Source organism: Notamacropus eugenii, chromosome 2 (assembly GCF_028372415.1).
Source record: "Notamacropus eugenii isolate mMacEug1 chromosome 2, mMacEug1.pri_v2, whole genome shotgun sequence".
Taxonomy (NCBI): Eukaryota; Metazoa; Chordata; class Mammalia; order Diprotodontia; family Macropodidae; genus Notamacropus; species Notamacropus eugenii.
The window spans coordinates 49,010,323-49,032,488 of NC_092873.1; the positions used below are offsets into that span (position 1 = coordinate 49,010,323).

Consider the following 22,166-nt stretch of genomic DNA (forward strand, 5'->3'; position numbering starts at 1 on the left):
CTATTCCAGCTCCTTTATTTTACAGAAGAAGAAACTGAGGCATAGCTAGGTTAAGTGACTTTCTCAAGATCATATAAATAATATGTAATATAATATAATTCAATGTAATATAATATAATATATAACAATATTTTATACATATAATATACAGAAAATATATATAAATAATATGGCCAGATATATTGGTATGCACACTTGCTAAGGCTATACAAGAAGAAACTGGCCCATCTATAAACATACCCATGCATTTTTAAAAATCGTGTTTTCCCAGTCAACAATATTTCTCTCATCCTCAAGCAGCAGTCATGGAAACAATGGTGACAGCAGCTGATAGAAAGGTAAAACCTTACGCTTCTGATCAATCAGTATTCCTGGTTAGTCCCAAGCCCTGCCACTCTTACAGAGACCAGGGGAAGTGCCCTGCTACCCTGGGGTTAAAGGAGGGAGGTTCACCAGTGGTATCAGAAAGTTAGCAGTTATTAGCAACATAAATAAAATATGGCAGTGGATGGATGGTGGGTGAATGCTCAGGGTACTGATGTGCTTCAAGCAAGTTTTGGAAATTACTTGCCCCTCTAACAACAGTCTGAAAAACTTTGTGCTGAGAGATATGGCCTACTGGGGAAGCATGGGGCCTTCACTGGAGCACATGAAATCTGACTGAGCTATCACAAAATAGCTGCTTGACATGGAGAGCAGAATTTATCTGGCATTAAAGATATGGCTTTAATAAGATATAACATTCCAAAGCATCCTCCCTTGTACCCCCTTTCCCTGCCCTCCTCAGGTGCTGCACCCTAGGATGTTTCCCTCATTGCCTACCCTTAGTCCCAGTTCTCCTAGAAGGCAAGGAGAATATCCAGCCCAGCAGCTTCCCTCCAGTTTAGCCCCAGCTCTGCTAGAAAGTTTAGGAACTCTGAGATCACTGACTAGACTAAGATGATTGATTTAGGGTTTTGGGAAAGCTTTGGGAGGGAAGTTTGTTTGGGACCTGATCTTGATGCCCATGGTGAGCAGGAAGGGAATAGGCCAGAATAGGCCAACTTATACAGCATGACATATTCAGGGCCAGAATCCTATCCCCCAGGACCAAAATGAGATACTCAGTCCCAGTGGATTTCATTGATCCTGTCCCCTAGACATCACGCCTGACACACTGATCATCTCATTGGGCCCTAGATGAAAGTTAGCAGACTTCGGAGGACTGGTGATGGTCTTCTCCCAAGTTTTACCAGATATAAGCTTCATTCCCAACTACTCCAAGGGCCTTCCCCACCATCCAATAAGTAATACGCAGTCAGAGACAGCTGCCCTCTCCTTCCATTGTCTTGAAGGCCCTTCTCACTACTCTCTCAGATCCTGGGTCCACCATCTTTGTGGAGGCCAACTGGGAATTTCAAAGGGGAATCGCCCTCTTTCTTCTTTCTCTCGGTGAAGCTTTTGGACCAGTCCCTTACCCAAGTACTCCATTAACACTCCCAGTTCTTCCCCTTTCTAAGCCCCGGATAGGAGGGAGACTGATGAAGACTTGAATTGGGAATGGGAAGTGATATTGGGAGGCAAAATGAATTTGTGAACAGATGTGGATGGTGAAAGGGAGAGAAGGGGGATGTGGAGGCCTGTTGGTCATCCCCAGAAAGCATGACCATGGAATCAGGATCCGAGCTCTAGAGCTGAAAAGGATCTCAGAGGCCACCTTATTTTAAAGATGAGGAAACTGAAGCCCAGAGATGTTTAGTGACTTAGGATCATACAATTCTAGACATGGATGGGGGACTCAGCAGTCATTTAGTCCAACTCCTCTCATTTTACAGATGAGGAAGTTGATGCCCAGGAGACTTCTGGTAAGATGAGATGATAAGCTGAGAAATAAACTCAAATTAGAGAAACAAATCAGGACCAGCACCCAAACGTTAGCATTGAGCTTGACCCGCTTGCATTTCTCTACTGTTTCCAAAAGGGAATGGAAAAAAAAAAGCAATAATTAAGAGATCACAGAAGGCAAAATAAGGGAGGGTGGTGGTAGGAGGGGGTGGGGGCCAAGGGAAGAAGAGGGAACAGAAGCCAGCTCAGCAGAGAAGCTGTTTGGCAGCCAGGGCATGTGGGGGGAGGGCAGGGCTGGAGGGGTGGGGAAAGGGAGGGGGTCTTTACCCGATTGTCCTCTAACTCTCTGAGCAGCTTTTCTGCCTGTGCCTTCTCAAACAGCAGGCTCTGCTCTAGCTCTCCAATTCGAGCATGTTCCAGCTGCGTCTGAGTCTGGTCCCGCATGGGGAGGGGAGGAGAGTTGGGGAGAGAGACAGAGACAGAGAGAGAGAGAAACGCGAAGCAGGAGAGAAAGAGAGAGAGAGAGAAGAGAGGCTGCATCATATTCATAAGATCATAGAATCATAGATTCAGAGCACAAAGGAACCACAGAGACCATCTACTCCAACCCTCTCATTTTTCAGATAATGAAACTGAGGCACCCAGAGGGGACATGAATTAGGATCAAGGGATCCCAGATCTAGAGATGGAAGGGACTTTGGAGGACATCTAGTCCAACCTTCTCACTTTACAGAGGAGGAAACTGAGGCCCAGGGAGGGGAAGCAATTTGCCCAAAGTCACACAGGAAATGGAAGACTCAGGATTCGAACCTGGCTTCCCTGATGCCAGTACTTTTCCCACTATGCCAAACTGCCTCCTCAAACACAGATTTGGAACAGGAAAGGACCCCAGAGGCCATCTAGTTACACATACTTCCCCTCTCTGGATTCAAAGTTCCAAAGTTTTCCTGCCTGTGACCCTTAGAGACCACACTCAGGTCTCTCAGGACCAAGGGCAGAATCATTAGCCATAAGAAGCTGTCTATGATTATAAGGTCATAGACCTAGAACCGATAGGGACTTCAGAGAACCTCTGATCCAACTCTCTCATTTTACAGATGGGGAAACTGAGGTCCAAGGAGGTGAAGGGACATAGGATCACAGGATTACCACTCTAGAGCTAGAAGGGACCTCAGAGGTCATTTGGTCCAACCTCCTCATTTTGTATATGTATAAGACAAAGGAGAAGCCAGATAAAAGGACAGTCAGCACCCAGGTGATTGGAAAGTTACAGTGATAGGACTGGAATCCTATCAAAGCCTAAAGAATCCACCTGTTTTTTTCATTCTCATCCCATTAAGAACAAAATAAAACAAAAAGGTAAACCTTTAGCCATACTAAAAACTGCCTTCAAGGTGACCTGCTATCATGTCAATTGATTTTTTAGATGGCTCTTTTTCTTCCAACTGACTGCAAGGAGCACAGTTGCCCCCTGCAGGGGCTAGCAGTACCTCAGGGAAACCTCTCAGCTTAATGCCTGATCACTGAGATACCCCAATCTACCCTGTGCCCTCTTCCCCCAGGGTGCCAACCTTGCCTTTGTCCCAGGACACAGGGTCCTGCAGCTGGGATCCCATGCTCTGGAGCAGAATCTGACCCAGATGGTCCTTGCTAATTTTCTCCCGTGACTCCGGAGTCATCCCAGAATAGGGAGATGGGGCTTGGGGGTAACCTCAAGATGTCTCCAAATTCTGACATGCACAAGCTGGCCTGCCATAACTGGCAAATACTCCTTCATCTTGACCAGTCCAAAATTCTTTTCTTTGGGGCTCCATGACGGCATCCTCTCCTCCAGGAAGACTTCCCTGGGCCTTACAGCTCAAGGGGAACGTTCTTTTCTCCCACTTTCTGGGAGCACCCTGTCTATATTGTACCTGTGCTTCCATCATTCCCTACCTGTCTTTCCTCACTCCGATCTATCATCTACATAGCTATCAAAGTCATCAGGTCTGATCATATGAGCTCTCCCTTCTCCATAAACTCTAGTGGCTCCCTATAATCTCCAGGATCAAATAGAAATTCCTTTGTTTAGCACAACCTTCCTGCTTTTCCATGTTCCCCTACTTGCCACTCTTTGCACACAATGCTCCATCTCTCACCTCCATGCCTTTGAACAACCTGTACGCCATGCCTGGAATGCTCTCCTTGCTCATCCCTGCCTCTCAGAACCACCTGATTCTTTTAGGACTCAGCTCAAGCACTCCCTTTCCTGGTCCCCCCACTGGTAGTGCCATCCCTCTGAGGTGATCTTCTATATATTTGTTATGTTTATTGAATGTAATCATTTATAATGTGTTTTCTCCTCATTAGAATATAAGTTCCTTGAGAGCAGGGACTGTTTATATCCTCAGGGCTCAGCACAGTACTTGGCACACAGTAAGTGCTTGTTGATTCATGTACATGTCTTGTCCTCCCATTAGGATCATAAGTCAATAGGACTTAAATCTAGAGGTAGAAGGGACCTCTGAAGCCATCCAATCCAATCTTCTCATTTTACAGATGGGGAAACTGAGACCCAGAGAGGTCACATAACATAGGATCATAGGACCATCAGTCTAGAGGTGGAAGGAACCTCAAAGGCAACTAGTCCAAATCCCCCCATTTTACAGAAGAGGAAACTGACTTGCCTAGGTCACACAGATAATTTTTCAGAGGCAAGATCTGAAGCCAGGGCCCTTGGCTCCCAGGTCAGTGCTCTTTCCACTGAAGAGAATTTAAATTCCTTGGAGGTAGGGATCTTTTTTCACTTTTATCTCTTGATTTCTGATTCTTAGAGGTATTTCTGCATACTGCATAGAAGGCCAGCCTTGCTTGTGACACAGACCACTGGCAAGTCTCCTCAGTGTCCCAGGCAATTTTCCAAGTCTACAAGCCACCAATAAGTTGCCAGTCTGAACTGATGAAGGGACTTTCCAAACTAAGAGCTCCCAATGCTAATGAAATCACATCTAGACCAAAAAGGAAAAAAGATTCCCACTGTCTCCCATAAGGCTTTGAGATGGAGACTAGACCAGAGGGAGCATTTACTTGGTATAGGGAAATTCCAGATGAGGAAATTCCCTTTACCAATGTAGGATGGTACGTTTTCTGCAACCTAACAGTTTTAGAGAATTGCCTGGTAGCTAAGGGACTTGCCTATAGTCACAGAGACTCTTAAAGCTAAGTGGGGCTAACTCCCAGGCCAGCTCTCTCAATCTCTCTCTCTCTCTCTCTCTCTCTCTCTCTCTCTCTCTCTCTCTCTCTCTCTGTCTCTCTCTTTTTCTCAGTCTCTCTCTGTCTGTGTCTCTGTCTGTCTGTCTTTCTCTCTCTCTGTTTCTGTGTGTCTCTCTCCTTTTCCCTCTCCCTCTCCCTCCCTCCTCTCTCCCATCTCTCAATCTCTCTCTCTCCCCTCCCCCATCTCATGCTGCCTCTTGAGAATGTGACTGTCTTGTAATGTTGGGGAGGGAGAAATTCATCCCATACCTCAGGATCATAAGGGCCCTTCTCTCTAGTGGTTAGCCAGGGGCTTAGATTGTACCTTCTGCCTCCACCACCACTCCTGACACATTGGTGGGCTCTGGTGGAGTGTCTGACACCTGTGACTTCACCTGCTTTAGAATTCACTGAGTACTAGCTCCCCTCTGCAGGAGAGAATCTCATACTATCAAATAGCCTAGGTGACCAGGACAAAGAAAGGAAAAAAAAGGGAGAGAGAGAAGTCTGGCTTTTAGCCAATGATCACATAGCCCTCCTCAAGAATTAATTAAGCCAGATCTTCTCACTGGGTGAGGGCTGTCATCTGAATCTCACACACCAGATGGGCAAAGTGAAGCCCATCTGGGAGCCGACTCAAGGTCAAACAGCGAGGTTGGAATAGAAAAGGGAAGGAGAGTCTGGCCCACTGAAGGAGAAGGAGAAGGAGGAGACAGAGGCAAAATGTGCCCCTCCCCACTCTTCCCACTGTCCAAACACCAACAAGGCCATCCCAGGAAAATCAGGGTAAATGGACACCAACAGCTTTCCATGGTATGGTGCCTATCACATTTGCTGTTGCTATCCAGTTGTTTCAGTCCAGTCCAACTCTTGATGACCCCATTTGGGGTTTTCTTGGCAAAGATACTGGAGTGGTTTGCCATTTCCTTCTCCAGATCATTTTATAGATGAGGAAACTGAGGCAAACAGGGTAAAGTGACTTGCCCAGAGTCCCATAGGCTAGGAGGGCCAGATATACAAAGTGCTTAATAAAATTGTGTTGATTGACCGATTTCACGAATGGGAAAAAAAGGTGACAGGGCCTAAAACCTCCCAGGAAACTTCTTTGCCGAACACAGCCCTCATTTAACCCTTTACCTAGACTGTCCTGGGACAGAGCTCTTGTTGTGATCTCCATTTCACTTCCATGCGTGCACATCTCGTTTTTCTAGACTGATGTTTCTTGAAAAGCATGGATTGTGTCTTTGGAGGATTATAACCACAGCTTACGTTTCTGTATTTATTTAAGGTTTTCAAAGCAGTTTTCCTCATTCTAAACCCCAGGAGGTAGGTTACTATTCTCACATCACAGATGAGGAAACAGGGGTGCTGAAAGGTTCTCTGATTTTCTCATGGTCACACAGAGAGTAGGGATTTAAATCCAGGTCCTCTGGGTTCTCAGTCCAGGACTTTTCCCACTACAGTATTTTACTTATCATCATCACCATCATCATCCTCCTCCTTCAGTGTCTGCCATATATTAATGCATGTAAGCAGAGTGAGCAGTGGAAGGTTTTTCACAGTTTGAGGACCTGGGTAAAGATTCTGACTCTGACGCTGACTACCTTTGGGACCTTAGGTCAAGTCACTTGGCATCCCTGGGCCTCAGTTTCCTCATGTGGAAAATGAGGAAGTTGGTCTCATGGATTCTGAGGTGCCTTCTAGTTCTAGACAGACCTAGGATCTATAGAACTCTGGACTTGGAATCAGAAAGATGACTTGAAAATTTGCCTCTAACTCTACCTTTGTGAGCACAAGCAAGTAACTTGACCTATCTTGGCTTCAGTTTTCCTGTCTTTAAAATGAGAGGGTTAGACTTGGACTCTGAGGCTCTCTCTGCCTTTGATCTATAACTTAGATAGTGATTGTTGGATCTGGAATCAGAGATCCAAGTTCAAAACCTGCCACTATTGTGTCATGGAGAGGTGGAAAGCAAATTGGACGCATATCCAAAGGAACTTGAGAATCCAAGTTCAAATTCTGACCCTTTCCATTATTACCCATGTGGCCTTGGGAAAATCACTTAACTTTGCTGTGCCTCAGTTTCCACATCTATAAAATGAGGAGTTGGACTCAATGACCTCTAAGGTCCCTTTCAGCTCTCAATGTACCAGTTCTATGACTTTGGTCAAAGCTCTTCATATCTGAGCCTCGCTTTCATCATCTCTAAAATGGGACTAAAGATAGCCTCATCTCAGAAGGCTGCTGTATGCTTCCAATGGTGTAAGGCATGTCAAATGGTTTACAATCTTCAATGGCCCTTAAAATGTCAGTTATTACCATCAGTCATAATCACCCACAATGCCTAGCACTAAGTGAGGATGTCACCGATGCTCGGACATTTGACTAGCTTTTCCCTCTGCTGCCTGCATCCCTCTATCTTCCATAACCAGAGAAAAGAAAGTCCTGGCCTCATTTCTCCTTTTGATCCAGGGGATATGATGAAAAATGCCAACCAAGGTGGTTTTTCATGGGTCTCTTCTCTCTCGAGGCCCCTAAGCTCCTATGCTTCAGCTCCCTCCTATCTGGGGCTCCAGTTCCACAAAGGTCACCTCATGAATGCAGACACAGGTGGGCAGAGAGCTCTCTGGTCCCCATTGCTCCCTTGCAAGGCAACTACTGTCTCCATAGAAACCGTCCTCAGCCAGGGGGAGAGGAAATGATAAGCAAAACCTCAAATCTCTGTGCTGTCAACTATCCTTCACCCCAGAAACCCATTACCTTCCCTCCCCCCCACCTCAGTAAATCCCTTGGTTTCCTGGGCTGAAGATTCACTTCATGATTTTATGAGAAGAGATATTCCCTCTGCCCATTCTAGTTAGCTGACCTTGAACCATGTTTCCTAGCCTGGCTCATTTTCCATCGCCTTGGACATCTTGCTTTTGTCTAAGCACAGTTCCAAACATAGAGTAAATGCTCTTCCTCCCTCCCTCTCTTCCTTCCTTCCTTCCTTCCTTCCTTCCTTCCTTCCTTCCTTCCTTCCTTCCTTCCTTCCTTCTTTCCCTTCTTTTCTTTCTTTCCTTCCTTTTTTCCTCCTTTCCTTTCCTTTCCTTTCCTTTCCTTTCCTTTCCTTTCCTTTCCTTTCCTTTCCTTTCCTTTCCTTTCCTTTCCTTTCCTTTCCTTTCCTTTCCTTTCCTTTCCTTTCCTTTCCTTTCCTTTCCTTTTTTTCTTTCTCTACAGTCCCTCCACATTTGTCTCCATTCAGATAGTTACCACTTTAGCCCAGACCCTCATCATCTCTCTCCTAGATCACTGCAGTAGTGTCCTAACAGGTCTCCCTGCCTCAAATCTCTCTTGCCACCGCAGTTCATCCTACACACTGTTACTAAAGTAATGTTACTTAAGTGAGGATCCAGTCATGGAACTCCATTACCTAATCAACTCCAGTGACTTCCTGTTGCCTCTTGGATAAAGCTCTACCTTTCAAGCTTTGTTGGACATTAGTCCCCCTTCCCACACTCTTCCAAACAGTCAAAATGGCTGTCTCTGTGTTCCTCAATCGTGATGCTACATCTCCCATCTCTGTGCTTTTGCATAGGCTGTGCCACCTGCTTGGAATGGACTGCACTTCACAGAATCTTTATCTTCCTTAAGAAGTGGCTCAAACACTAAAAAGCCTTTCTGATTCCCCTTCAAATATATGTGTATACATATATACATACATATATATAATATATACACACAAACATATGAATGAGTATCTATGTATGTATATGTGTATATACACACGTACATGATACTCACATATATGTATGTATACATTATATATGCATGTTATACATAGGCATACCTACATATCTATTTGTATTTCTTCATTTTATACTTGTGCTGCATATATTTTTAGTGTATTTGTTGCCTACTCCTTTAGAATGGAAACTCTGAGAAGAGGGATCATTTCCTTCTTTGAACTTTCAGTCCTAGCTCACAGCACAATGCTTGGCACATGGTAGGTGCTTAATAAATCCCTGTTGGTTGACTGATTGATGGTATCCAAGAGTTGCTGTGGCTAAAAAATACCTCATCCTGCAGCTCACTGGGTAACAAGTCTCTCCAAAGTTAGCCAGGCTGGCCAGTCATCCGATGACAAATATACTGGTCATCGCCAGGCCTGTACTGATAACTTTCCCAGCTTAGGAGATGTCGTTCCATGGCATTGGAAGCGATACAGAATGCTTTCCTCATACCAGTTTCCGTGAGGCAGGTAGGACAAAGATTATTATCCCCATTTTACAGATGAGGAAACTGGGGTTCACAGAAGGAGGAATTGACAAGTTGATCACACAGCTAGAAAGCATCTGAGGATGGGCTATGAAGCCAGGTCACCTGATCCCCCTTGCAAATGAACAGCTCCCCAAAATGAACAACTAAAATCCCCAACCCTCTCCTATAAATCACATCCCTTGATATGCTAGAGTCAGAGCTGGAAGCCATACCTGCACCCCTAGCAGGTCCAGGAAGCTAGCTCATTATTGCAGAAGGATGAATGTGTCAGACTTGGGACTCAGAAATTCCCAGCAAGTCCCAGCTGGAAAGCCTTAGGAGATTGCTGGGCCAAGGGATACCAAACCCCTGACACGCTGAGCTGGAGGCATGACACTGACTGATGAAACCCATTCCAGGAAATAAGGCTTAGGAGACTCAAGTCATTCCAAAGTCCCCAGCAAGGCAGTGGACGCTGCCAGCATTCCCTGACTGCTCCTGAGTCACTTCACAAGCTTGCTTCCACACAGGAAACTGAGGAACATGGGTAGAAACTTCCTGTGTTGGCTGGGATTGAAAGATACCAGAGAACACAGGAGGGAGAGGCTGAAGACCTGTGTTCGAATCCCAAGCTTTCCCATGTGACTTTGAGAACTCTTCTGAGCTTCTCTTTTCTCCTCTGTAAAATGATAATAGAGTTGAACCTCTAAGATTTTGGACCAGCCCTAACATTCTACAATCCTAGCACATTGGGCTAGGTAAATTCAGAGGAGGGCTCAAGAAAAATCAAGTGATCACTTGCTCAATAATTTACTAAGTACCTACACCTCGAAGCTAGGTGGCGCTGTAGTGGACAGAATGTCAAGTATGGCTTCAGGAAGACCTAACTGTGTGACCCTGGGCTAGTCACTTAATCTTGCTTGCCTCAGTTTCCTCATCTGTCTGAGTTGGAGAAAGAAATGGCAAACCACTCCAATATCTTTGCCAAGAAAACCCCAGATGGGGTCACAAAGACATGCCTGAACAGTTGAACAAAAACAAAACAGAATCAGAGAACTAGAAGTGATCTTGGCAGCCATCTTGTCCAATTCATGTATGAAAGGACCCTTGGTTGTCACATCCCCAACAAGGGGTCAATCTAACCTCTGCTTGGAGACATCCAAGGAGGGAGATCCCACTGCCTCCCTGGGTAGCCCACCCCCTCTTTGGACCACTCTCTCAGCCAGGAAATTGATGCCAACTTTGAGCCTAAATGCCTCTCTTGGCCACCTCTTCACATGGATCCTGGTTCTGGTCACTCTGGCCAAAGAGAACAAATCTGATCCCTCCACCCACCAGAGTCCTTCAAATACTTTAACAGTGTTTTCCTCAGCTCAGCTTTGATCCTCCTCCAGCTCACAACTGTTAGGGCTATCTGGGAGGGGAGGGGTCAGCTTTAAGTATTGTGCCTTACGCTTTTAGCTCTTGCCGGGCATCTGACATTTGACTTATTTATTGCATTAATAATACCCACCCATGAATCCTTCTTTTTTGGTGAGTCTGCCACAGGGCAGCTATTTTTTCAGACTCACTAAATTCCTTGGCTCCCTCCAGCAGAAGAGGTTCTAGCTAATCCCTTGCCCTTAACTTCCTCACTGAGGCAAGGGAGGCAGACTGTGACAATTTGTAAATCCTGGAATGTGGTGGAGGGAACAGGGTGAATTCGGGGGTCCAGAGACCTGAGTTTCAGTCTGAGCTCTGCCCCTAACTCTCTGTGAGACCTTGGGCAAGTCACTTCCTCTCTTGGGCTGCATAATCTCCAACGTCCCTTCTTCTTCTAAAAATAAAAGTCTATAACTCCCAGCTCTCACCTCTGAACTGTCTCCACCCAAAATGCTAACAAAAATCTAAGAGGAGCTGAAGGCTTCAGGGGAAGTTTTTGGAGGCTCTGTCTAAAGAAACACTGCTCAATAAGCCTGGAATGGCCAAGTTTGGGGAGAAACTGAAGAAAATCAGATTGTTTGGGGAGGCCCTGGTGGAGGCCCTGGTAAGTCCATAAACAATGCCTCTCATTTTACAGATGAGGGAACTGAGGCAAAGAAAGGGGAAGGGACATGTCCAACACCACATAAGTTGTTACATGGCAAAGGATGGCTGGTATCTAGGACCTCTCTCTCCTCTCCTCTTCTGGGAGGAAGGGGCCAATAGTGGTCATCTAAACAACATCCTCAGTTTTAGAAAGGAGGGAGCTGAGGCTCAGAAAAATTAGATGTTTTACCCTAGGTCACATTGGTGACAAGGAGCAGATTTGAACCCAGGACCTTGGGCTTGAAATTGAGCACTTGTGCTATACTAGAAATGGGCAGTATCAGCATCTCTTGGCTTTGACCTTTGGGGACTTCAGATCAGAGGTTGTCCATTAGTCAGTCAGTAAGCATTTATGAAGCACCGAGTGTATGCCAGGATCTTTGATCCTGAGCCTTCCCTTAGCCTCTTCCCCATACTGCTCCCCTAAAGATTTAAGAATGCCCCCCATAGTCTACTGACTTTCCCTCTTGTATATGGCTGATGCTGGAAAGGCACCCAGGAGTCCCTGAGGCAGAGTCCCCACGCCACCCAACCGGCCCCTGAGAATGCAGATGTTCCAGCCCTGTGGACCCTTACCTCTAGATCCCCCTTGGTGATGGACTCTTCTTCAACACGGAATTGGAGGTCTTCCACTTTCCTGTGAATAAAGGGATGAAAGGAGAAAAGGCATCTCAGCATTCTGGAGTTCTCATGCCAGACATAGCTAAGAGACCAGGTGCCCTTTCCCCTGTACCACAGTCTTATGGCTTTGATCATTTCAATTCATTTCAACATTTATCAAACATCTATTGTTTGTGTTAGGTGCTGGGATACAAAAAGAGATGGGAGCCACGCTCTGCTCTTAGGACACCTGCTGGGCTCATGGGCACCTCAGGGAGACCTGAGAGAACTTGGGCGATCCTATTTCAATCACACACTTCCTAGTTGTGTGGCCCTAGGCTAATCACTTCACTGCTCTAAGCCTCAGTTTTCTCATCTCTAAAATGGGGTGTAATATGTAAAGTGCTTTGTGAAACTCAGAGCACTGTATAGATATTAGCTACTATTCTTTCGTGATTATTTATTGTTAAAGATGAGCAAACTAAGGCCCCGAGAAGGCTCCCAGACTGAGAGTTGGAAGGGATTGCAGTGCTCCTGTTCCATCCTCCTCCATTGTCCAGGGGAGGAAGGTCATGCATAGAACAGGTGACAGGGACAGAAGGACCAAAGCTTTCTATTACTCTCTAATGTCCATCTCCCAACTTGAATGCAGTGAAAAGATCTCTGGATTTGATTTTTTGATTCAAATCCAGCCTCTGTCACTTACTACCTTTGTAATCTAGGTTGACTCACTTTCCCTGAGCCTCAGTTTCCACATCTGTAAAAGGAGGAGGTTGGACTAATGGCCTCTGAGGCCTCTTCCAACTCTAAATTCATGATCTAGTGATAAATGGGACCAAGAGGAATCTGTCAACATTAACATCTGGATCTGAAAAGAAGCGACCCAGATCTTTGAGAGACATCATTTGCCTAGAGTTGTATCACATGTAATAAAAGGGGATGGAGGGATGGGAGGCTGGAGTATAAGGGATGGAGGGATGGGAGGTTGAGGTACAAGGGATAGAGGGATCGGAAGCTAGGGTATAAGGGATGGACGGATGGGAGGTGGGGGTGCAAGGGATGGAGGGATGGGAGGTGAGGGTACAAGGGATGGAGGGATGGGAAGCTGGGGTATAAGGGATGGAGGGATGGGAGGTGGGGGTACAAGGGATGGAGGGATGGGAAGCTGGGGTGTAAGGGATGGAGGGATGGGAGGTTGAGGTACAAGGGATAGAGGGATGGGAGGTAGAGTGGTCAGAGCAGACAGAGAACCCTCTGGCCATTCTGGGTTCTATCAGAGAGAAATCAAGAAGGGAGCTGATTACTGGATGAGGCCCCTTCCTGCCTGCCTGGGGTCTCTGCACCTCCCCCCTCCCAAGGTCTGTGCTAATGGGTGACAATTACTTTTGAATGCTTGGGGAGGAGAGCTGGCCCAGCAGCCATTTGTGGAGGCCTGGACAGCTCATCAGGGGCAGATAAAAACAAATGATCCTCCTCTAATGGAACAGACAGTGACAACAGGCTTGAAGCCCCATGCTGCCATCACCACTCCAAACATCAGCTCCAGCCTTGTGCTCAGAGAGCTATGGTGTTATCTTGGGGAAGGGGCAGGGCTGATTTCCGGAGGGCTGGGAAAAGCTGGAGAGAACCCCTGAGGGTCACAAAGTTCCCAAAGAGCCTCACAGTCTGCACTGGGAGGCAGGCCACATGAGTTCTAACTTCTCTCTCTGTCTTCTCATCTGTAAAATGGAGATAATAGCAACTACCTCCTAGGGTTACTGTGAGGATCAAATGAGATTATATCTAGAAAACTTAAAGTATGGTATAAATATTAGCTAACAGAAGGACCACTGAGGTGAAAGGGATGTCAGAGGTTCTCTAGCAGAACCTCTACCTGACTAAGGATCCCTCTACAACATCCCTGATGAACAACCTTGACATTTTTGCTCGAATACCTCTTGTGACGGAGAGCTCACTACCTGTTGAGGCACCCAGCCCATTCCAGTTTGGGACAGCTCTGATATTCTTCCTGACATTTTGCTTAAATTGGCCTCTGTCTAGCTTCTGCCCATTGGTCCTGGTTCTGCCTTTTGTGGCTAAATAGGACAACTCAAATCCCTGTGACAAGAGGGTATATACCTGAAGATGACTGTTGTGCTCTCCCTAAATCCCCTCTCTTCTCCTGGCTATATGTCCCAGGACAGTTCCTTCCTTTAAGCCCCACATGACCCAGACCCCAAACTCTTTACTGTGCAGATGGCCCCACTCTGAACTTTATCCAGCTCCACCCTCTTCTTTCTAAAAAGTGGCATGCAGATCTGAAAATAACCTCCCTAATATTTTTTTACAAAGGAGGAAACTGAGGCAGAGTTTAAGTGACTTTTCCTAAGTAGCGAAGTGAGGAGTCACAGAACCATCAAATCTGAGAGCTGGAAGGGATCTCAGCTAGAACTAGAACCCTCAGGGGGTGGGGGAGAGGGCCTAGACCTTCAGTGAGATAACTTCCTCTACAAACGCAGGTCAGTTCCTTCCCTGGAACAGTCTTAGAGATGCCCAAGGCCACTGAGGGGTTACTTGATTTACCCAGGGACACACAGCCAGGATGAGTCAGATATGGAACTGGAACCCAGGTCTTTCTGTTTCTAAGATACTACAGTAATAACGTCAAACTCAAGTAGAAACGGATCCCTTTGGGCTATATGATAACCACAAGTTAACATTATCTATATTGCATTGTATTTTTAGTTATTTTGTTAACTGTTTCCCAGCTATATTTTTATCTGGCGTTGAGAGTTTTGCTGGCAGTGGGACACATCTGGGCTAGAGTATTTCCAGAGAGGGGAAAGATGGACAAGGAGGATTTGGAAACCATGTCCAAAGAAGCTGGGTCTGTTTACCAGGGAGAAGAAAAGATGATGGGAGACAGGATGATTATCTTCAAATACTTGAAAGGCTGTCATGGAGAAGAAAGGGGGAACCTTTTGTGCTGCTCCAGAGAGTGGCACGGAGACCCATGGGTGGGAGTCAGGTTGGGGTTCAAGTAAAGGGAAAGACTTAATGACCAGATTTGTCCAGCAACAGACTGGGTAGCTTATGAAGGAGTAAGATCCATGTCCATGGAAGTATTCAAGTAGAGGCTAGAGGACCACGGCCTAGGGTTTTGTAGGGGGGACATCAGCTTCTGCTGTGGAATGGACATAATGACCTTGAGGGTCCTTCTGATATAGGATAATAAGATCCTAGATCTAGAGTTGAAAGGACCTCAGAAGTGTTCTGGTATCCCCTCATGTACAAAGAAGGAAATTGATGTGACTTATCCTGGCTCATGTTGGTAATAAGAATCAGAGGAGAGGATTTGAACCCAGGGCCCTTGCCTTCATGGCCAGAGCCTGTTCCATTGGTTCTGTGATTTTCCTCTCTTTATATAGGAGGACTCTCTTTCCTTCCCCACCCCCAGTTCAGAGCTCCTGCTCCTCGGGGGCTCCCTGTCCCCCATTACTCCACCTGCCCAGCCCTGCCTTCTTACCTCTTCTCCTCTTCCAGTTGGTTCAGTAATTCCACCTTCTCCTTCTGCACACTCTCCACCAGTGCCCGCGCCCGCTGGAGGCTGGATTCTGCTTCTGAAACATACTGAGTCCCAAGGGAGGCCCAAGACAGGATCAGCCTCTTTCCACTAAACTAAGCCCATGTTCTCAGGATGGGGACCCCAGGGGGAGTGTGGGAAGAAAGGGGAGAGTCTAGGGAAATTGGGAGGTGATCCCCAAACCTTTACTCCCCCAGGGACATCACCAGCAAGGACACAGACAGCAAAAGTGATGGGGGGGTGGGGGGCGCTGAGGAGGCCCTGCACATTGGTGAAATGAGCAGTTGCCTATGAGGTGCAAGCTGGCAGATTCCATAAAGCCTTTACCCCTCCTCCCCACCACCTTACCCCCACCCTCTGGAGAAAAAATTTATCTCTTATCCTGCCTGAGATTTTTACAACTAGAGGAGGATTTGTCTGGTTAACATACTTTAGGTTTTGAGAAGGAACATGTATTTGGGGGGAATGGTTGGGGCCGGACCTCACTCTAATGTAGCATGACCCCCTAACACAATGGTATCCATTGGATGATCAAGTTAGCTGGGCTATAGGGCATAGTTGTTTGAGCCAGGCTGGGTGAGTGGGTGTGACCTTAGAGGTCCCATTCTTTGCACTGTGAAGATGGATGAACTGAGAGTCCCAGAGAGTATCTTGCCCACAATTATGGAGCAGGTCAGTGACAGGGCCAAGATTAAAGCCATGTCTCCCGATTCCTGGTCCATGATACTATATGGTTTCCTATCTTAGAAGGGAAAGAATTGGACATGAAAATGACAGGACATAGGTCAAGGATAGGGGTTCAAGAAAGGGGTGGGGGCACAGCCCCAGATCAAGAAAGCCTCAGGGAGAAAGGACAAGGAAGAGGCTTTGGCTTAGAGTTTATGCCAAGGGGAGTACTAGAGCTATACTCGCCCTCACCCTCTCTCCAAGTGTTTGGAAATGGAAGGATCACAGATGCAGAAGTGGAACAGACTGTGGAGACTGCCAAACCCAGCTCCTGAAGTGGGCGGGGAGGAGGAAGAGACAGAGATCAGGGACCTGGCAGAGCACACAGAGCGCAAGAAGCCGAGGAATGGGAATAACAGGAGACCTGAATCTACCCATCCCATCCCACAGCTTCCAGCAGGGCCTCTCTGCTGCCCCCAAAAGTCAGTCACCCTGATTTGGGCAGCGAGGTGTCAGGAGCTGGCATTACTTCACTAGCATCAGCTCCAGGAATGAAAAGGAAAAGATTTAGGGGTGGAGGGGGTATATCGAGATCGAAAATGTACTACACGTATAATACATGTGTGTATATCCATGTATATTACATGTGTGGATGTGGATGTATCTACATCTATATCTATAGCTATATGATTTGTATCTACACCTACACCCACAAACATATCCACCTATATCGTTTATATCTACACCATCTATAGCCATAACTATATCTACCATACCTCTATCTCTTCATACATATAGATATGATTGTATGTGAATATTTATTTAAGGTGTGTATATATGTATATATACACATATACTTACATGCAGGATATACATATGCACGTATACACATGTTAACAAAAAGGCATATTATATATGGCACAGCGTGTATAGATGTGTGTGTATGCATATTTGTATGTGTATGTAGGTGTAAAATAGCCAGGATTCTAGGCCCAGCTACTCATTCGCTTTGGGGCCTGACAGTACTGGACTAGTAACTCTGCTGCTTGTTGGCGACGTGACCCGGGAGAAGTCACATGACCTCTCTGAGCCTCAGTTTCCTCCTCTGTAAAAAAGAGATGATCAACATTGTATGACCCATTTTCCAGGGCTGTCATGAGGAAAGTGCTTTGTAAACCATAAAGTGGGATGTTCCATGACTAGGTATTAGACATATGGAATTATAATTATATTACACGATGGTGATGATAACCAGAAAGGGGGAAGCTAGCTGACTTGGGCCCTGCTCTCTCCTTTCCAGCTCATCATGAAAGGGGAGGACCACTGAGTCCTTGACTCACGCTGGACACTGGCCTGGTCTCTGATAGGAGGAGTGGGTATTTCATACCAGAGTCCCTGGCACTCATCTGCCCACATGGGCACTATGCCCTCTAACGTTGTCATCTAGGGATGCTATTCATGAAAACAAAGGATGAACAACACTTATTCCTACAGTTCTGGCACTCAGTACATAGGAGCAACCTGATAAATATAAATGCTTGTTGATGGATGGCTCAAGTCTTCATCATTTCTCTTTTGGAACTGACGCCAGCACCATTAGCTAGTGATGCAAAAATATCGGTCTCAGTACTTAATAACCGATAGTTCGACAGTCCTTTAAGATTTGCAAAGCATTTTCTGCACAATAACTTTGTGAGGAAGATACAGGAGGCATCAGGTACTATTATCCTCATTTCACAGATGAGAAAAACTGAGGTTGAAACAGATACAGGATTTGAACGCAGGTCTGTCCAGATTCCACTACTTTCTCCAGTACGCCATACTGGATCACAATACCATTTGTTGGACCTTAAATGGGATGGGGATCCCCTAGATCAATAATCCAACTTAGTCTCATCAGTCTTGACTCTCAGAAACTTCTAACATTTTTCAAAAATCAAGCCACCAACGAGATTTGCCTCAGGTTCATTCCTGGAAGATTTCTACAACACCTAGGCAACCAAAAGGCAATATTATTGGAGATGTGAGGGCAGTCTCTGAAAGGAAATGCCTGGAAGGACAACTGAAATAAGGATGCTTAGATTTAGAGCTGGCAATTCTAGGGGTGTGTTGGAGCCGGCTCAAATCAGCGGGTCAGAGGCAATTGTTAAATTTTCAGCATGAGCATTTATATCTCAAAATTGGCTAATGGTACAAATCAGAGCTTTATTTATTGTGCTGCTGATTGTCTAGACTGGAGAAAATGTTAATAATGCAATTAAACTTTAAAGTGTGTCATCTGTACATGATTTTTTTTTTTTTGGAGAGACAAATGTTAAACATCTACCAGTAAACTTTGGTTGGAAGGGACCTTAGCTCATCTAGTCCAATCCGACCTAGAGTGGTAGAGCGAGTGACATGCTTCAGACCACACAGTAAGTAAGTAGCAGAGCAGGGTTTTGAACCCATGAAGTTTGAACTACCAATCCTGTCTGACACTGCCCAGTCAATCTGCAGGCATAAATCCTGGTTTGTTTCCTACCAGATATCTCTCATTATATCAGGGGGTCCTATCTCATACGCTCATCAGGTACCTCAGGGAATCAGGGATCAGTCATTTCTGAAGGGTTCCTGCTCTATGACCAGGAGACAGACAGACATATTCTTAATTACTAGGACAAGTACTTTGAGTGCCCTCCACTGAGACCTAACAATGATGTAATGTTGCTGCTGATTACCCTTAGCTAGGCCACCCCTTGATCCTTGACTCCCTCTCACCTGCTCGTGCTGAGCCTTCAGGATAGCAATCTCCTTCTCTACCTCACAGATGTGGCTCGTAGCCTTGGCTACCTCGGCCCGCTCCAGGTCTCGCTCAGCCAGTAGCTGCTCAATGTGCTGCTGCTTCTCCTTGAGAGCCTCCTGTAAGGCTGTGGTGCCTGAGATCTTGCGAGCATAGCGGGAGGATGTCTCTGTCAACTATGGAAATCCAGGAAAGATCAGGAAAGAGGAAAGGACAAAGTCATCACGAAAGGTTCATAAAGTCATAGATTTAGAGTTCGAAGAGACCTTTGAGGATATCACATCTGATACCCCCATTTTACAGATGACAAAGCTGAGGCCCAGGAAGTGACAGCACCATAGAATCAGACTTGGAGATGAAAAGGCCCTCAGAAGTCATCTTGTCCATTTCCCTCACTGCAGAGATCAGAGAACTGAAACCCAGAGAGGTTAAGGGACTTGTTCAGTAACACAGCTAGCAATTGTCTGAGGTGGGATTCAAACCCAGGTTTGCTGTCTCTAGGCTCAGCGGTCTTTCCACTCTTACCACACTGCTTCCTGCTTAGAGCCAGAAAGCACTTTAGAACAACGGTTCTTAACTGTTTTTTGTGCCATGCACAAATATTTCTCAGTATAATGTTTTTAAATGCAAAAAAATGAAAAGCATGGGATTACCAAGGAAACTAGTTATCTTGAAATACAGTTATCAAAAGGTAAAAATAAAAGCAGTAAGCTTTTTTTCTTATAGCTGACAAGTAAAAAATCCCTACTTTAGAGAGAAAACGTCTATTCTAGACCCTTCCTAGGATCATAGAAATTTTATGATCATAGATTCATGTCTGGAAAGCTTGTCAGAGGCTATGTAATCTAATCACCTCATTTGATAAGGAAAAACTAAATTCTAGAAAGACTGAGTGACTGGACCAAAGTCACCTCTATCGCTTGGGGACACAGCCAAGATAAAAACTGAAGTTTCCTTCATCCCAATAGCTTCCTGACTCTTCTGCCCCTCACCCACCTGTCACAAGAGGCAGACATAGCACACCACCCTTACCAGTCCACTGCGGCTGGGTCGGCCCCCAACAGAGGAGGCCACGGAGCTGACTGAGCTGATAGAGGAGCTGCTGGGACTGTGAGTCAAAGCTGAGACGCCCATTGCCATCCTCTTGCTCTTCTTGGCCTTGGCTGGACTGGTGGATGGAAAGCCAATCCGGATGACTTTGTGGATAGGAGCAAAGAGGCCAAATTTGGGAGGACATTGGAAGTACCTGGAGAAGGCAAGAGAGACACATGGGATTGAACACTTGGGGACCAGGACACGCCTCCGTCCACTGCCATCTTTCCCTGCCTATGCTCAGAGGGAGGCATCAGTATTTTGGGCAGAGTCCTAAAATAAAGATCACATGGTGATAGCAATGAGCAGTCCCTCCTATAGATTTCTCTGCCCATCTAGGCTACTAATCCCACTCTACTCCAATGGAGACCAAAATCCATGCAAGAGAACTGAAATGAGCCCAACTTTGCCGGTGCCAATGTTTTCTGCAGATATGGAAGGGGTTGTAGGTTCATGGAATCCTAGACCTAGAGCTGAGAGGGATCTCCAAGGGCATCTAGTCCAACCCCTTTATTTTGCAGATGAGGAAAGTGAGGCCTATGGGGGAAATGACTTGCCTAGAGCCACACAGGTTGTGGGATTCAACCCAGGTTCTCTGTTTTCATAGCTTGTGATTCCTACACTGTACCATTTTTCCTGAAGGGCATCTGAAATACAGGGTAGCCCAGTGACCTTGAGGGCTGGGCATCCCCTCTAACAATCTTCACTCTCAGAAGCATACTTGCTCCCTAGGATGCCATGGGGGCGATGCCTGCTCCCAAGGCCCAAGGAACTGTCCTTGCCTCTCCACATATAAAAACCTCACTTTTCATCTGCTGCCTACAAGAGGAGAAGCTTGGGCTCTATGAGTCCCTAGAAAGGACTGGGAGGGAGAATCCCTGGTCCCTAAATCTGGCCCATGGGAGTCAGTGAGACAGACAGGGGAGGGAAGAGTTCTCATCATGAAGGGAAATTCCCAGTTGTCTTTCCAAAACCTCCTTCTGGTTTTTGATGTCACCCTGGAACAGATGAGCCCAGTGCCACCCATCCTCTGGGTTTCTGGTGCACCTCAAGCTTCTGGAATCTGCTAGCCTGTCCCCCTTTCTTTCTCTCCTTTTTCCTCCATTAGGAAAGATCCTCCATACCTTGACTCTTGCTCCCCCCACTGTCTGGTATACTCTCCCATCTTTCTCAATAAAAGGCCCACTTGGGCCCTATCTCTTCCCTGAAGACTTCTTTAACTGCTCCAGCCTCCAGGAATCTCTCCTCTCTAGAACTGCCAGTATTTAATGTGCTCACAGCACACAATCTGAACTGAAGCATATCTGGGTCCTTGTTTTTTAGATTAGCCTGGTTCTGGCTGGCCCTGAGGAGGGTAGCAGTTGCAGAGAGGCCAATTAAGGCTTGATGTAACTAAATCTTCCTGATGGTAAGAGCTGTCCAGCAGTGGAGTGGGCTGCCTTGGGAAATGGGTCCCCCTCCTTGAGGATATTCAAGCAGGGGCTGGATGATGACTTGGTGGGTAAATTATAGTAAGAATTCCTTATGGCTACAGGTTGAACGAGATGGCCACCGAACAGATTCATTTGTGGGAATCTCGTCTGGTCAGTCTAGATGGTGATAACCCCTAGGGCGGAGCTTGACTCTCTCCCTCCTCTTCCTGTTTTTCCTACAGTGCTTAACACCCAGCTAGGCACCTAGGCGGTTCTGATTAAAGATTGATCAATGGGTTCTCCTACAGCCTAATTCACTGAGTCACAGAATTTGAGAGCTGAAAGGAACTCCCATAGCCATCTTAGACAACTCTTACATATTGGAATCTCCACTCTGCCCCCTGAGAAGTGGTCAGCTATTGTAAGAATCTGTTAATTGAATCTCCTGTACTCCATTCTTCTATGTTCCATTTTATTTCCCCTCTCCTTTTTAAAAGCACCATTTATTGACAGAAAGTCTACAGGAATATACAAAACCAATCCATATTCAATGCTTTATTATTTCCAGTAAGACCACCGAAGGTCACAATGAGACAATTACTATGCTTCAAACCAGCAGATGAGCCCTTGGACTTCATGATGGTTGGCATCATAAGGATTCTTATCATCATCATAGTTAACATTTATATAAGTT

At 46.0% G+C, this 22,166-nt stretch overlaps 1 protein-coding gene across 3 annotated transcripts in view; it reads right to left on the reverse strand.

Annotated features, from left to right (window-relative positions):
* CLIP2 (CAP-Gly domain containing linker protein 2) overlaps positions 1 to 22,166 on the reverse strand; it is a 122,002-nt gene that overhangs the window by 28,372 nt on the left and 71,464 nt on the right. For 2 of the 3 annotated variants that reach the window (XM_072640174.1, XM_072640173.1), the window contains exons 5-9: positions 20,001 to 20,214; positions 18,947 to 19,144; positions 15,467 to 15,570; positions 11,938 to 11,998; positions 2,152 to 2,256 (exon numbers count right to left, since the gene is read on the reverse strand). In XM_072640174.1, coding sequence (XP_072496275.1) covers positions 2,152 to 2,256; positions 11,938 to 11,998; positions 15,467 to 15,570; positions 18,947 to 19,144; positions 20,001 to 20,214 — 682 coding nt within the window. The remainder of the gene's footprint in view (positions 1 to 2,151; positions 2,257 to 11,937; positions 11,999 to 15,466; positions 15,571 to 18,946; positions 19,145 to 20,000; positions 20,215 to 22,166) is intronic. The other variant, XM_072640175.1, reaches the window with a different exon arrangement.